This window comes from Mastigoproctus giganteus, chromosome 12 (genome assembly GCF_048544385.1).
Source record: "Mastigoproctus giganteus isolate SK-2022 chromosome 12, ASM4854438v1, whole genome shotgun sequence".
NCBI lineage: Eukaryota > Metazoa > Arthropoda > Arachnida > Uropygi > Thelyphonidae > Mastigoproctus > Mastigoproctus giganteus.
Window position 1 is genome coordinate 50,653,862 of NC_143586.1, and position 17,686 is coordinate 50,671,547.

The following is a 17,686-nucleotide window of genomic DNA, read 5'->3' on the forward strand; positions in this document are numbered from 1 at the left end:
AATGACATTTTCACTACCAGGGTTGGGGTGATGGGCCTGGAAATAATAAATATCTATAAACCACCACCTCGACCTTGGTGTAAAGAAGCTATCCAGAATGTGCATCATCCATCAATTATTATGGGAGATTTCAACAGTAGGAGTACTCTTTGGGGCTATGCTGACACTAATGCAGATGGCCTTGGTGTGATGGCCTGGTCTGAAGTCGAGGATGTTTTCTTAATGTATGATGCAAAAGAGAAAGGTTCCTTTCACTCAGGCAGATGGAACAAAGATACCAACCCAGACCTCTGTTTTGTCTCAAGAGATGAGTGCGGAAGACCTTTGCAGTGTAGCAGGAAAGTTTTGAATAATTTTCCTCGTAGTCAGCATGGACCAATTCTTGTAAAAATTTGCACCGAAGTTCCAATAGTAAGATCAAAGCCTGTACCTCGCTGGAACTTTGGAAAAGCTCACTGGGAAGCCTTCACTAATGAAGTGGATCACAATATTCAATGGATCCCATCAAAAACCGACAATTATAAGCGATTTGTTGGTTTAATATGCTCCATAGCAAAGAAACATATTCCCAGAGGATATAGGAAAGAATACATTCCTGGCTGGAACAGAAGATGTGATGAGCTATATGAAGAATACCAACTTAGCAATAGAACAGAAATTGCTGATGAACTATTGCAATGCTTAGACTCTGCTAGGAAAGAAAAATGGAACATAATGACAGCAGGTATGAATTTCCAACACTCAAGCAGAAAAGCATGGACACTTCTGAGGAAACTCGGAAGTAGTACTCCCAAATATATTAATAAGAGCTCAGAAGTATCCCCAGGAAAAGTAGCCAAGAGAATTGTTAACATTTCCAAGAGACCAACTGATACTAACAAAGTTGAAGTCAAAAAACTTAAGAAGGAATTAAGAACTAGACTATCCTTGGCTGAACCAACCTCCCAATTCTCAGGAGAATTCACAATTGCAGAGATTTCAACAGCTCTGAAGGAAATAAAACCAGGCAAAGCAGCCGGAGTGGACGGAATATATCCAGAGTTCCTGAAACATTGTGGTCCAAGAGCTCTGAATTGGCTAGTTAAATTTTTTAATGACATCTTGCAGAATGGTAGGTTCCCGTCTTTGTTTAAGAGAACTAAAATAGTTGCCATCCTAAAGCCTGGGAAAAGTGGATCTTGCCCTGAAGATTATCGCCCAATTGCACTTTTAAATATATGTTATAAATTAATTGAAAGAATGGTTTACAATAGAATTTCATCCACAACCTTCCAACACATACCAATTGAACAAGCCGGATTCCGACCAGTCCGAAGCTGCTGCGATCAGGTACTGGCACTTACCAGCCATATCGAGAACGGATTCCAAGATAAGAAGAAGACCATTGCAGTCTTTGTGGACTTGACATCAGCTTATGACACAGTATGGCGACAAGGAATGATTCTGAAATTTTTGAAGATTATTCCTTGTAAGCCCCTCGCGATCCTACTTAACAATATGTTATGCAACAGAGTGTTTGAAGTACACTTAAACGGCAGAGTGAGCAAGCCCTATATATTAAATGATGGTTTACCACAAGGATCAGTTCTAGCCCCATTATTATTTAATATCTATACTGCAGATCTTCCAACAACTGCTTCTAGGAAATTCATGTACGCAGATGACATAGCCCTGACTGCCCAGTCTACTGACTTCAATGCAGCCGAAATTGTACTTACAAAGGATCTTCATAACCTGAATAAATATTTTCACACATGGCAACTTAAACCTAATTTAAATAAAACCGAAGTTAGCTGTTTTCATCTGGATAATCATAGGGCTAACTATATGCCACAAGTGGAATATAAAGGTCAACGACTGAAACACAACCCTTTCCCAAAATATCTGGGAATTATAATGGACCGAACACTGACGTATAAACAACACCTTTGTAATATTGCAGCAAAGATAAAAACTAGGAATAACATCTTGCATAAACTCAGTGGAACAGGCTGGGGAGCAAACGCAACGGTGCTACGAACATCAGCCCTTGCCCTAGTCTACTCAGTTGCAGAATATTGTTGCCCCGTATGGCTTAATAGTGCACATTTTGTAAAAGTTGATATCCAACTGAATGACACAATGAGGACAATATCAGGCACCATTAAATCGACACCTTTAAAATGGCTACCAGTGTTATCTAACATCTATCCCCCTCATATAAGAAGAGAAATAGCCTTGCTGAAAGAATGGCAGAAATGTCAAAGAAATCCTCACTTGCCCATACATCAGGATTGCAACCCCCAGAAGCCGGAGAGATTGAAGTCTAGGAACCCCTCATGGAAGCTAGGCGAGAAACTTACCAAGTCACATTTTAATGCTGACCAGACCTGGTGCGAAGACTGGACTACTTCAAATCCTGACCACCTGGGCTTAGTCAGTGATCCATGCAGAGCTATTCCAGGTTTCAACTTACCAAGAAAGGAATGGACATCCCTGAACAGAATCCGAACAAATCACGGAAGATGCAAGTTTTGGCTGCATAAGTGGGGAAAAACTGAAAACCCATTCTGCGACTGTGACAACGTGCCCTAGACCATCCAGCATGTCATCTCGGAGTGCCCAAAGAGGAGATTTGAAGGCTCCATTAAGCTCCATTGAAGGCTCCTTAATAATCCTATTAAGTGGCTGAATAAACTGGACATTACATTTTAATTCATCAAATGTTACTTATAATTTTTTTCTGTAAATATTGTTTTTAGGCTTATTGTAATTTATTTATTTTTTGACATTGTTACAAATGTATCCTCATTTTTTGCCATACGAAATAATAATAATAATAATCCATTTATTGAATTTGCTTTTTAATTTTCAAATTGTTATCAGTAATGTTGATCCTGAAAGTGGAGGCCAAATTCTTTTTTCTTAAGAGCCACCTTGGAAGTTGCAACTCATTTTGTTTAGTCTCATTTAAAAAATTATACAATAAATACAATAATCATCACCTGCTCATTAGTTAAATTTATACAAAAATTTATAAATGTGAAAATATTAAGTTGAAGTGTTATTGTATTTTTTATATATGTAATTTTTTTATTTATTTTTATACGCACATGTATATGTATGTAGTGGTCCACAAACTTTTTTTTTGATTTTTGTAGGGATCCGTAGATCTCAGTAGTTTGGGAACCACTGAATTAGAGTTATACTTACACATACAAAATGATCACCAAACTTGGTAACCAGATTTCCTAGCACAAAGGGAAGTTGTAAAAAAACAACATTAAATTTAATATACATTCAAAAGACAAGGTAATAAGACTTTGAATAGAATTTAACTTATAATTTCTTGACAAGGAACAATTAAGAAGCAAGTTTTCTACTCCTAGCCTGTTTAAAATATAGTTTTGACTGATTAATAACTGCTTTACAATTGTTGCAAGCTTTGATGTAGGCATAAAATGAAGCTGGATATTAAGAACAAAGTAAGTTGTGATGTGCAACATTCTTATCTTGAATAGCCTTAGCATATTTATTGGAAAACCACAGTTTAGATGAAAGATGAGATTTTAAGGTGGAGTGTGGAATAAAGGATTTCATCCCTACAAGAATAATTTCACTAACATGATTTGAGGAAATGTTGACATCAGAAGATTTTAAACAGTAATCTGACTAAGGAAGGGAGGAATAAAAATCTTGTAGATTATCATCGCATTTTGCATTCTTGTAATGCCAAAAAAACTTGAGGCTGAGCAATTGCCACGAGAGGAACCACAGTGTGGTTAGGATTTTTGGGTATTCTAGTAGTAAATGAACAACCTATTGAGGTTATTAGTTAAAGTCTCAGCATCTTGGCCATTTGGAGTTTTGAACTTTAAAATCACCAAGGAAAATTATTTCACTGTTAGGAAAGTTAGACTGGAGAAAGTCAAAGAAAGGAAATCAAGCAGTTCTAGAATTCCAAGTGATTAATGAATTGGGAGAATGTTAAAGACAGCAGATTAATTTGACAGAATGTGATAGAGATTTTAAGCCAGAGAATATCAAAAAGTGGAGATTCCAAATTACTGTCTCTGACAGGAAATATTGGAGTGGACAGATGCAAAAGGAACTGTAGAGGGAATAATTAGGATAACCTAGATGTGTTTGAATCAAACAGTAATTGGGATTCTGTTAGAAAAAGTAAGTGGGCCTTGGCAGACTAGGTGGATATCATTGAGATTGGAACTGAGACCATGTATATTTATGAAATGAATGAGGAAGCGTTTATGAAGTTTAGATCTTTTTGCAGTCAAGGTTCTATTAGTTTGACTGTTCATGATGTATAGAGTAGTAAGAAAAGGTGGAGAGGACACATATGAAGTAATTAAATTTTTGGATATCGCACACAACAAGACATCTCCTTGAGATAACTTAGCCCCTACAGCAGTCCCCTGCATACACATTACTTGGACTCCCTCTGGTCACTATCAGCCAGAGTAAAGGCAGCAAGATTATACATTAGCTTATCCTGATGCCTCTTAAAGATTCGGTCTGATAGACTATGTAGCATTTGACCTGCAAACAGTTATAGAATCGTACTCTCAAAATGCAAGGGAGATTGGATCTTGCCATGATGCTCATCATAATCTTTAACAGCATCAATCATACTGCATGATGGAAGAGATTGGAGGAAGGGGACAGAGCTTTGTTCTTGAGACTAAACATGGGTTTTACCATTTCAAGCCTCCAATAAGCAGTGGTATTGCAGTGGTCAATGAATCATCTCCCATCTAATCTACCAGCTCATTTCACAACTGTGGTGGAACAAGCAACTCTTAAGAACAAACTCTTAAGATATATGTAGGGGCTAAGTTATCTCAAGGAGATCGGCATATTCTTGCTGTGTGCCATATCCAAAAATTTCATTACTTCGCATAACGTGTCCTCTCTACCTTTTCTTACTACTCTATCTAGACATCTGGAACTATTCAGTTTGCAAATATTCTGGGAAGCAGCTTAGTCAACATGATCCCTCGTCTCTGTGGAACGCTTTTCACATGCCATTGAGTTCATACCAAGATGAATCCATGCTGTTCTGATGGCTGCACTAGGGTGAATAGGGAGCTACCTACTATTAAGTAGGTATATGCAATAAACTGGCCACTCAGTGTATATTCTATCTTATTTTATGTATGTAGTGCAGTATGTGTATCATAGTAAAAAGAAAGGATGATACAGTATTACTTTATGCAGTGAATGCATAATATACCTTCTTCATTTAGATACATTTGTCAATAATATCATCAGAATCTTCTTTACTCCACCTAGTGGTATAAAGAATTGAAATAAACATAAAACAGTAATGTATATTTAAACACAAAACTAAACTAAAATCTTGCTTTTACCTTAATTAAAATTAAGGTAAAAGCAAGATAAAGTGTAAGATAGAATTTTGGTAGAATTGAAACTATGATAAATAAATGATTTAATGAAGCAGTACCAAGTTAGGATGGGAGCATTTTGTGACCAGTAACTACTTGTGCAACATTCTATGATGCCATCTGCAACTCTTCTGATTTATTACATTTGTAAATGGGAGTTGATACAAAGGCCTGAACTATGATTGAAAGAAATGGGGTGTGGGGAGATATAAAATCTATCACATAAATAGCTGTGAGAACATGAATAATTTATAAGAACAGTACAATACATATGCTGTAATTTTACTGCATATGTATTGTAAGAGTCCAAAAATTTGACTACAGGAATGCATCTCACATTTTTAACATAAAAATGTACATATATCTGATTTACATTATTTCAGTATACAGTAACTGCCGGTTATAGTGATCACTGGTTATTAGAATCAGCCGCTTCGTAGAATCAAAATTCAAAGAACCGATTCAAATCAATAAAATGCACTATACTTCATTGTTTATTTTAATCACTTTTTTGGTTATACGAATCAATTTTGGAACATCTATTTTTCTGAAGGTCTGGAAGTCACATTTATAGAGATTACAACCATAAAACAAAAACAGTGTGCAGTTTCCAGTTTATTGGGCGTTTCTCTTAGTGCAATAATTGGGTAGTAAACCCTGTCTTATTGTATTTGCGATAATGCTGGTAGCTGGAATTCTGTTTTCACTTTACTGTGAAATGTGTTTCTCCTTCACTGAAATCTGCTCTTCATTTCTACATCTAAACTTCATCTCACTTGCATGTTTCGTGTTAGTTCCAATTTGTGTGAGCCATGTGATTTGTTATTGATTGACGCTTATCTTTTTTACTGTTTTAAATTTTACTATCCCCTCCCCCCCCCCAAAAAAAAGTCAGTGAACAGAAGAGTGAATTTGGGTGTAAAAAGTAAGTTACGAATTATAGAAACGTACGATAAATTAAACTTAGGCAATATTTAGGAGCAGGAAAAGTAGGAGTTCCTCAGTCATCTTTGCTATGGTTGTGCTACAGGGCTAACCTAGACCACTGCATGATTTTTAAAAATTCTTCTGTCTGCAGGAAAGAAGACAAAGGACAAGATTACAGTTCTTTTAATATGCAACATGACAGGACAATCCAGATGAAGCCATTAGTTATTGGCAAGAGTAAATCGCCTAGATGTTTTTAAGGAGTAAAACAGCTGCCTGTTGAATATGCCAATGCCATCACTTGGATTACAGCTTCTTTATTTGAAGATTATCTTTGTAAATTGGATAAGAAAAAAAAAAAAAAAAAAAATGCATTGGTTTTGGACACCTGCTCATCCAAAGTTGACTTTCAAAAACATCAAATTAGTTTTTCTACTTTTGAATACCACATCACTGATTCAAACTCTCGAACAGGGAATAATAAAAAATCTTTAAGACCTTTTATAGATACAAAGTGCTATATTTAATTAATATGTATATTAATTAAGCTATGTATGCAAGTATAAATTTATTTTTTTTTTGCTAACCTGTGGATAATATTCTTCTGATTTTCACATATCATTTAATTGGTAATAAACCTTTGGTAATTAAGTGTAAATTTTTGCTTTATATCTTTATTTTTATAGCCTTTGGATAATATTTGTCAATTTTTGCTTATTAGAATAGTCGTTTATTAGAATCACTTCAATTTGCAAACATGATCACTATTAACAGGCACTTACTGTACTTCACTGTTCATAGGAAAGACATCTTCAATGTAAATCACAGACTACCTGTACATAACTCACTTGTTGTGTATTGGTAATGTACATTGCTGAGATATTCCATTTTCTGTTTATTTTTTTTTTTATTATTATTATATCTGTGTGTGTGTGTGTGTGTAACATGCACATTGTCTCATATAACCAGAAGGCTGGCAAGTGTAAATTCCAGGAGTAAATATACAATTGTTTAAAAATTATAGATATTTATTTCATATTATCATTACTTGCAGAGTTTATTTGAGCATGTTTGTCTTATTTTGTTGAATTATTGATATTGTATTGAAGAATTTTATTTTGTTTTGGAAATAGGAATGATGCAAACTAAATTGGAGCATAACAAAGTACAGCCTTTTAACAAAACACCACCATCATTTCTTAAGCCTATAATATATTGTTCTGAACCTGGAGTTCCTCTCAAGCAAGGGATGGTTGTTGGTGCAGGTGGTGACAGCCTTGATGTTCTTACTATAGCTATTAATATTAGTGCTGATGAAGAACAGCTTCTTAAGGTGATGGTTTTATAGTGTTTCATAAGAATTAATGTTTTGTTGATGTTAAAAATATACTTACCAGGGTTTACTATTTCTGAATTAATTTATGCTATTGATAATGGAGTAATCAAGTGAGGTCTCAATTCACTAGGATCTTTTTGTTAGTATTAGCCGAGCTAAAGCCAAAACATTATAACCACCTACCTAGAGGATGTTGGTCCTCCACGTGCAGCCAAAATAGCCCGTACCTGGCAAGGCATGGACACTACAAGATTTCTAAATGTGTCTTGTGGTATCTGGTACCAACATGTAACCAGCAGATCCTTTAATAACTCCTGTAAGGTCTGTGGTTGAGACGCCACAGATCAAAGTTGCTGTTCCAACACAAACCACAGATGCTCGATGGAATTGACGTCTGGGCAATTTGGAGGCCAGGACAATACCTGGAAGTCTTCCTCATTCTTCTGCGAACCAAACTTGAACAATCCATGTGGTGTGGAATGGCACATTATCCTGCTGAAAGACGGCATCCCCAGAGGGGAAGACTGTTGCTATGAAAGGGTGTACCCGGTCAGCAGTGATGTTTAGGTAAGTGGTAGAAGTCAGAGTGCCTGGCACACGGATAACTAGACCCAGGGAAACCCAACAGAACATCACCCAAAGCATGCCACCACTGCCACCAGCTTGTTTTCGTCCCATGGTGCATCCAGGCGCCATCTCTTCCCCAGGTAAACAACGCACACGTACCTGGCCTTCCGCATGGTGCAACAGGAAACATGATTCATCAGACCAGAGTACCTTCTTCCAATCACTCAAGGTCCAGTTTTGATGCTCACATGCCCATCGTAGGCACTGTTGCCGGTGAGTCGTGGTTAGCATGGGCACTCAGAGCGGCCTATGGCTACACAGCCCCATTTTCAGCAGGGTTCAATGTACTGTATGTTGTGACACATTACTCCCATCACCAGCATTCCAAGTACCTTCACTCACCTTGAGCATCGATGAGCCGTGGTCGTCCAACACCTCGCCAGCGGTTTGTGGGTTCCTCCTCCTCAGCTCAGACCACTTAGGTACTAACTACAGCTAACGGTAGGTACTAACCACAACTAACCATGAGCACCCCACCAGCCGCACTGTTTTGGATATGCTCTGACCTAATTGTCTGGCCATTGTCAATCTGAAGAACCAGAGTAACACTGATTAACGGGGCTCAGTATCAGGTGTTTTTTCTACCATGTCCCGATCCGCACACGTTCACCTGCAGTTGCGCCAATTTGCATAACAACTCGGTGGTCATAATGTTTTCGCTCATCGGTGTATAGTGCAAGGAAGCACAATGCTTTTGCTGTGCTGGCCAAGAAAAAAAAAAATTTATTTAAAAATAATAAATAAATAATAAAATAAATTGTATTTGATCAAAGATCAGCTGGATAGACACCACATAGGTGGACAAAATTTGAGGGGCAAGCAGCACTGATGGTTTCCCCCAAATCCACTATCAATTCTCTTGTTGCGATCAAGTTTTGCAAGAAAACAATTTTTTGTAAATAGAATTATTTATTGTATTTATTCAATTTTTTATCTCGTGTAGAAAAATTTCTGCAGTAGCCCAGGTTATTTTTGTCCCCTCAGACAAACTTTTTGGTAAGGATCTGTGAACTTCTTGAATTTATTATACAGCATACTCTCGATTTACTGGGATCAGATTAACTGGGACACTTCAAGACTCCTAATTTAAAAAAAAAAAATCAGCCAGAAATCATAAAATTCAAGTAATAACTAGAATAGGTATAAAAAGATGTTTTGGAAGTCACAAATAAGCAACAAGAAGTGGTGTTATAAGTCGTGCCTATTATCTTAAACCCCCACTGGCTTCACACGCGTCACTCCAAAAAAAAAAAAAAAAAAAAAGAGAAACCAAATGTTTAGTTTGTTTTAGTGCATCGCGTCGATTGTTGTGTTCTGATGCACTGCAAAAGAACAAATTTTGTTTAGTTATTTATGTCGGGTATGTCAGAATTTTTTTATAGTAACTTTTTTTGTTGTTGTTTAGAAATCGGGAAAATGATGGGCAAACACAAGAGAATTAGACAAACTTTTTCAAAAAAGTTTTTGAAACTTTTGAAAAAAACGTTTTTCAAAAGTTTGAAAACGGTGCATCCATTAAAGCTCTAAAGAAGCATTATAATGCTAGTGACCAAACCATATGCGTCATCTTAAAAAAATAAGATAATAAGATTAAAAAATAAGGGAAGACATTAGATTTAAAATCGACATCTTAAAAAATAAAGGGAAGCATTGTATTGGACCTGCGGGCAAGTTTTTGGACGTGGTCAGTTTTTTATTTATCACCATACTTTTTACGTAGGTTGCTAAACATTTTTCTATACAGCAAGTCCACGACTTATGTCGACTTACATTACGTTATTCATTTTTTTTGTATGACTGAAGATTTCAAGTGAAGGGACACATTTCACCATAATGTAACAATTCACAGAATTCCAGCTATTGGTATTATCGCAAATGCAATAAGATAGTTTACTACCCATTTGTAATTAATTTCACTAACAGAAAAGCACATTGTTTTTGGCAGCGACCTCCAGAAATGTGCTTTAGTAAAATGTGAGCTCGCGTGGAGTGATAATAGTGAGTTTTTGCCTTAACCCTGTGAAGTTCTTTTAAGAAAATTTCATTTTGACCGTTATCATGGTGCTGACTAAGAGAATAAGTGACAGCGGTACTAATAAGTCTATCAAGAAAAGGAAAGCGATAGATTTGGATTAGAAAATTAAAATAATAAGGATATATGAAATGGCCAAACATCAAAAAATATTGCGCGGAATTCAGATTTGTCAGTGGCAATGGTGAACACAAGACAATACGAGAAGTGGTGAAGCAATTGGCACCAATGAGGTCAACTATAATAACCAAGGCTACGAAATAATAATCAGTTTTTACAGTACAATAACATGCACTTTTTCTTCCTTTTATGTTTTCTTTTCTTATGTGCCACTCCGGCTACCCCCCAGATAAATTTTTTAATTGAACTAATTAAAAATATAACTATTTTACTTCCTTCTTCTGAGGATCTTATGTGGTTTTTGTAATTTTGACATATCAGGGATATAGCAATATTTTTTTTTTTTTAGTCATTCCCAAGTTACGTAAAACTCGACTTACATAAGAAGTTCAAGAATGTATCTCTTATGTATGTCGATAACTTACTGTATTTTTGGATTAATGAGGAAATCAATTATTCGGGAATTTTTTTTTTTTTTTTTTTTACCATCTATCCTGGAAAATCGAGAGTCTATTGTACTTATTATTATTAATATCCATATGATGCAAGGAAGCCTGAGGCTTATGCTGCACCAGGAAAAAAAAAAGTTCCTGAGAGAGAAGTAGAAGGGAATCACCAAGAAAGAGAAGAATAATGATATCCAGCTCAGGACCCTGGGTGTGTGCCAAGCCCATACTCACCAGATGTGAGCTCCCAGGGCCAGGGTTGTTATTATTTCAGTAACACTACCTACCACTTTGGTAACTTCAATTTCATTGTCAGCCACAACTCATTTTTCAGCTCATTTAAACTTGCGGTTTGCTGACTGGGCAAATAAAATCAGCTTTCTGCAACATTTTCAGATGGCCACATGAATTTTATCTCAGAACACTAAATATTCATGCTGAGGTGATCCACTAGTGGGTCCCTCATTGACTTCATCAGGCAGGGCAATCCACTGTCATGTTGCTGAGTGTCTGGTTCTACAGGCAGGATGACCCACCAGTTTGTCACCAAGTATTACGATGTATTCTTTTGATTGCTTTTCTGGTTCCAAAATAAAGTTGTCTCATCACATTCCCCACCTTACAGATAAATTGCAGTTTATGTAAGAAATGTAGAGAAAAATATTTAATATTAATTAAAAATATTAAAAAATATTTTAATCAATTTTATTACAAAACCAGCATGTGTTAGCAACTACTTATAGTGTAGAGCAACCCACCAGTGGTGCAGAATATCTATTCCTGAAGCTAGAGTGACTGAAAAATTCCACATGAATGGGCTGAAATATTTCTCCCCTACACTCACTAAATTAGTATATATTAATATAAGAACAAACCTAACTTTTATTTTGACTGTGTTCTATTTACTGCATCAAGTTGTCCTTACAAGTTTTAGCAGCTGTAGTGATATGATCGGAAAATGCAGTATGCACTTCCTGTTATTTCTATGTTTTATGGATAGAAATAACAAATTTTTATTATCCAGGTTCAGTTATTTTTATTTTCCTCCTCCTTGTTTGTTCTTCTATACAGACATCTGTCCTGAAAGAAAAGTAATAGATTAGAAGGGGGTTTATTTTTTATTTTTTGAAACTGACTTTGAATAGTTTGTTTCTACATAGAAACAACAACTTCTTACAGTGGTGTGCATTAAAACAATGGATGAAAACAGTGATGTTGTATTGGAGTACAGAAAAGATAGTAGAAACAAGGAGATCTTTCTAACCATTCATCAAAGAAAATGATCACTCTTTTTGATGAACAAGATTTTTTAATAGAACAGTAAAAAAATTAATTCTAATTAAGCACAGTCATATGATTTCTCATCTCAAAGCCATACATTAAAAGAGGGAGACATAAAAAAAATATCCTGCCAGAATAGATGAATTTCCTAAAAATATTGTACTAATATTGTATTTTACTCGTATCACTGAGTAAAAATATTCAGTGATAAATGTGCAGTTTTCAGCCTGGAGTGAAAGTCTTAAAGCCATTGAAGTCTTTCAGCTAAGGATCTTTCTGTAAGCATTACACTAAGCCAAAATTTTCTACAAGCTCCCATATTTCAGATTTCAATAATCCCAGGAAATTAGTTGAATTATAAATTGTGTCTTTAATCATATACCATTGGGATTTCTCATTAAGAAATCTCAGTGGTTTATCAGTTATTAAATTTTTTTGCTGATAGCAAAATCTTTACTTCTGTGACCAGTCAGCTGTAAAATTTCTTCAACCTCTTAAGCCACAGAAATAGCCATTCATAGTTCATACTCAATCTAACCTGAAGTGCCAGAGAATAAACACCCCACACTATCTGCACATGGCAATGGTTATAGTGTTATCGATGGGAGGTGCTAAAATTTTATAATTGCTGTCATGCACAGATAGTAGTGTGGGATGTTGCATTTTTGTACTGATTATATCAAAAACACTTTCTTGTTGGACACTATAACCACTGTTATGCACAAATAATATGTCATACTCAATTGCGGATGAATTTTTGTGGGCTCAGTCCATGTGATATGTGGAGATCAGATAAATGTACACACTGTTTTTATTAGGTAACCTTTAGGTTTAATCACTTAACGTTAGCAAAGTGTACAGCACCTGTAACAAGAAAAAAAGAAACTATACATATGAAATTATAACCATGCATTCTTTTATTCATGTGGTTTACTATTAGAGGCAGTTTCTTCTCCAAACATCTATTATCCTACTTTTCAAACACCTGTTTTTCTTAAAAATAATAAAATAAAAAAAATAATAATAATAAATAAATATTATGAATGAACAATATATTTTTTTCTTCTGTGTTTTCATTTAAGACTTTCAAAGTTGCTTTGGGAATTCGTGGAGCCACTCTTCGCCATTATGTTATGACAAATCCACAGACTTGGCTAATGCAAATGATTGATTTCTTTGGTGTTGAAGATTATCCAGTGTCAGGTTATCATCCATTTGAAGTAGTAACAGAACTGCATTTACACCTCTGGAACTGTGCAATTGATTACAGGTGAGGTTCATAATGATATATATCATATATTTAAATTAGTGAGGAATTAAACTGAAATAACTGGTAATACAACTTGAAAACAGGTATGATGATTGTTTCTTATGCAGATAATTAATCCTCACTAGCTGCATTTGCAGAAGGGGGTATATACAGCAAAACCTCACACAGTGCAGCTTCAATCAGTACGGGATTCATTATAGTGTGGTTTGTAATCTGTGACTGATTATGTATTCCCCATTTAGTACTGATTCAGTACATGCGGTAGTTTTTCCCAATGCATTAACTGCACTATGCAAGGTATTGTTGTATATATTTTTTTCATTAGAGAAGTAGTAACACCTCCCCATTAGAGAAGTCTGCTTCTCTAATGGGGAAGCATTACTTCTTAAAAATAAAGTATAAGAGGAATCCAACTCGTGGATTTTCCAATATGAGATATAATGATGCCTAATGTACAAACTTCAGTTTGTCTGAAAATTTAATTGTGTAGTAATGATGCAAGTGCATCTGTTTGGGGCTACCCCCTCCTCCTGCTTATTCAGAATTTGTAGCACTTAACCTTGTTTTACAGCACTTGTGTGAAGTCATTGTCTCCTCTAACAAATTCAGTAAGACTTGCCTCTTCACTGACTTTGAGGCTTGATGCACATTAGAATCAGCATGACTCTTGTTTTTTCATAAGCAACATTGTGACCTAACTCCTGTGGTTCATCAATCATAAGGGACTCTCTATGGGAGATTAGCAGTTCTTCTGTGTCATCTGCATTGCCTCCCATGATCCTTGCTATTATTGCCATGTGGCTGATGTCTCTACTGGGTAGTTCATCTTCAAAACTGGTAACCCTATGTGACAGTCTCCATCAAACACCTTTCGTACAAATACGTGGGGGGACTTCATTATCTGGAAATTTTTCACTAGTCCCACATGTTTTTTTCTATATTGTGACCACCAGTTGTTCTTTACAGCAAACAATAATTTAGAGACAGTGCAAAAGACAGCCTCCCAGCACAAACTTCACAGCAACCAAAAGAATAGTGATTATGAATTGATGCTTAACAAACATGCACACCTAGGCCAGTGTGTTCCCCCCCCCCCCACACACACACACCACAATCTTTTACTACTTGTATACAGCTCCCTCCCAGCTATTTTTGCTTTTAAAATATAAACTGATTTATGACAAATTTGTATTGGCCAGGAATGTGCTAAGCAGGGATTAACTGTATTGAAGACCAGTAGAGAATCTAGCATATTCTAATATTTTGAAGAAGTTTCTTGCAAAAAAAACTCAGAGGAACTGCTATGAAATTGAGATATTATTTGACTATATTTCTATCTAAATTCAGCTATGAAATTCAATCTCCAGATTCAAAGGATAAATGGCAATTCAGAAATGTTTTAAACTATTAAAACATTTCTGAATTGAAAGTTTGAGCGATGATAACAAATATGGTTTTGATTAGATACAGTAAGAATATAATGAAACGACCTCAGAACTATTCTATTAAAAAACAACTGTTCTATTAAACTATTAAAAACTTAAGTTTTTAATACATGAATCTAATTTTGAAAAAATTAATAAATTAAAAAGTGTAAAAATAAGCTTTTTGTACAAATTGGTTTGTATTAGACAAAGTAAGAATTCTAAATTTCTCAAATATTTTTGCTTGGTCTTATGAGATAAATTGTATGCATAAATAAGCTATTTATTGTATGCATAAATAAATAAGTGATTTATGGAAAATTTGTTAATTAGTCACTTAGGAGTTGCAGATGGCAGGGAAAATAATGAATCCCTTCTGTCTCTCAGCACCTGGCTTATCAGCTCTAAAAATACATTAACAGATCAATATACAGAAATTCCACAGACATGAGTTATCCTCAGAAGTCCCATCAGTTCCACACTTCAGAAATAGGAGTTATCAAATCTTAGGTTCCCCAAGCTCTTGAAATTCACCTGAGTAGACCATGAAACAGGAACACCAAGCAATCAAAAACACAAAGAATAGACATGCTTATTCTTTTAGTGTCTTAAATAAAACATTTCTAGTACTATCCATAAATTCAACAGGATAGAGCCCTCAATACAGCCAACTTTCTGTTCTGCTCACCCTTTGATTCCAGTAATCATTGGTTGACTTGGTGCATTACAGCCTCAAATGCTGATGGGCCATAAAACGCTTATACCAGCAAACAAACAAATAATCCCTGATACAAATTATGTTTATCATAGGTTTTAATAAAAAGGTCTGTCATTTCAGTACAGTATAATTCATTATATGACAGTTTGGTGCATGACAGTCTGCTTTATGAGACAATTCGGTATATGATAGTTTGCTGTATGTGACAATTTGGTGCATAACTTTTCATTATATATGGTAATTTTGAGTGAAGTTTGATGAAAGACAATTTAGAGGGCACATCAATTCATCAAGTGTAATGATTTGGTGAAATTCTGGGCAACAATTCAGTGTATGAGAAAGCAAGATCACTAAATCACTAATTTAGTGATTCCAGTATGGTTCTTTCTTATTTTTTACAGAGCAAACCGGTGCTTTTTAGGGACGGTATGCAATGGTACAGCGTACCAGCACCTTTATTAACAGTGACGTGTGACATTTGGATGCAGTACACTTCGAAATTTATAATATTCCATAATTTTTTTTCGCATATTTACCTACTATTCAAATAAGCTTAAAATTATTTAACTAAATTTGCATTTTTTGCTGTCTATTTTTAAGATATTTTCTATATAAAACTGTCTAAACATTTTTATAATTCTAAATTACTCAGTTGGGCTGCTGTTTAACGAAGTCCTTTTATAGCGAATTATTTTGAATTCCCCTTGGAAGTTACATTTAAAATAGTTTCCGTTGAGTGAAGAAAATTTTCATATAGCGAACAGATTAAGAGAGAATTAACTCGGTATGCACTGTTCACATTTCTGGCCTTCAGGCAATTAGAGGTGCTGCGCGAATTAAGAGAGCTAATGCATTCTACAACTTAGAGTTACCTGGTAAAACCTATTCGACCACCTGTCCCACATATGGAGGAGTTGCACTAGTAAAGAGTGAGCAGATCAAGGTATATTCCCAATGGGCTCTGGCCCACCTTCTACTGCAGTGGTGTCCAACCTTTTCCTGTACAGGGGCCATTTCAAAAAAATTCAGTTAGATTTCTTTAGTGTGTTATATTTTCCATATCTTGTTGCATGTAAAAGTAAAATTGAAATATTTGAAGTATAATACACAATTACATTTACTGAACATTACATTTAATGAGAAAAATTTTTTGATAATTTTTTGTGAATTACGGTTGATTCACAATCCTTTGTGAATCAACCGTAAGCGCCCCGTTCGAGAATTAGAAAAGTGATTTTCTTTTACCCCAAAGTTCCGGTCAACCCTTCCCTATTTCTTCCACCATGCAGTATGATTGCTGACTTTGATGGTCAGCAATCATATGATGAATGGTCAGCAATCATAAGGTTATGATGAACATCGTGGCGAGATCCAATATTCCTTACATTTCGAGGGTACAGCTCTAAAACGGTGTTCGCAGGCCGGCCGCTAGTTAGTACACCGGACCGAACCTATTGGTAACTCTCTGGGAGGCTTCCGGAGCAGCTAGTGTATAATCTTGCTACCTACTCTGCCAGATAGTGACTGGAGGGAGTCAGAGTAGTGTGTATGCGGAGAGCATTGTTGAGGCCACGTTATGTCAAGGATCTGGGTATATTCTTACCATGTGTACGACATATCCAAAAATTTCATTACTTCATACAGCATGTCCCACCCACTTTTTCTTACTATGAATACACCATGAATTGTCAAACTAATAGAGCAAGCTTATCTGCGAAAAGATCTAAACCCCCCAAGCACTTCCTAATTCATTTCACAAATATACGTGGTCTCAATTCTAATCTTAAGGATGTCCATTTCCACTTGCAGTCTGCCAAACCCCATGTACTTTTTCTGACAGAATCTCAGTTATCAGTTGATTCAACTACTGCTCATCTCAGATGCCCAAATTATACGCTGTATGATTCCTTTCGCCTCAAAGGTGGTACTTGTGCATATGTCCGTTCTAATATTCCCTGTCAGAGACTTGGCAATTTGGAATCTACTCTTTGATCTTCTCTGGCTTAAAATCTCTCTACCTCATTGTGTAAAATTCATCTGTTGTCTCTACCGTTCTCCCAACTCCACTAATCACTTGCAGCTCTTTGACTTCTCTCTTTGCAA

General features: G+C 35.7%; 1 protein-coding gene across 1 annotated transcript in view; it reads left to right on the top strand.

Annotated features, from left to right (window-relative positions):
• Positions 1 to 17,686, top strand: part of Atg2 (Autophagy-related 2) — a 359,564-nt gene that overhangs the window by 184,415 nt on the left and 157,463 nt on the right. Inside the window, exons 23-24 of the mRNA XM_090386633.1 lie at positions 7,463 to 7,662; positions 13,254 to 13,441. Of these exons, the coding sequence (XP_090242759.1) occupies positions 7,463 to 7,662; positions 13,254 to 13,441 (388 nt within the window). The remainder of the gene's footprint in view (positions 1 to 7,462; positions 7,663 to 13,253; positions 13,442 to 17,686) is intronic.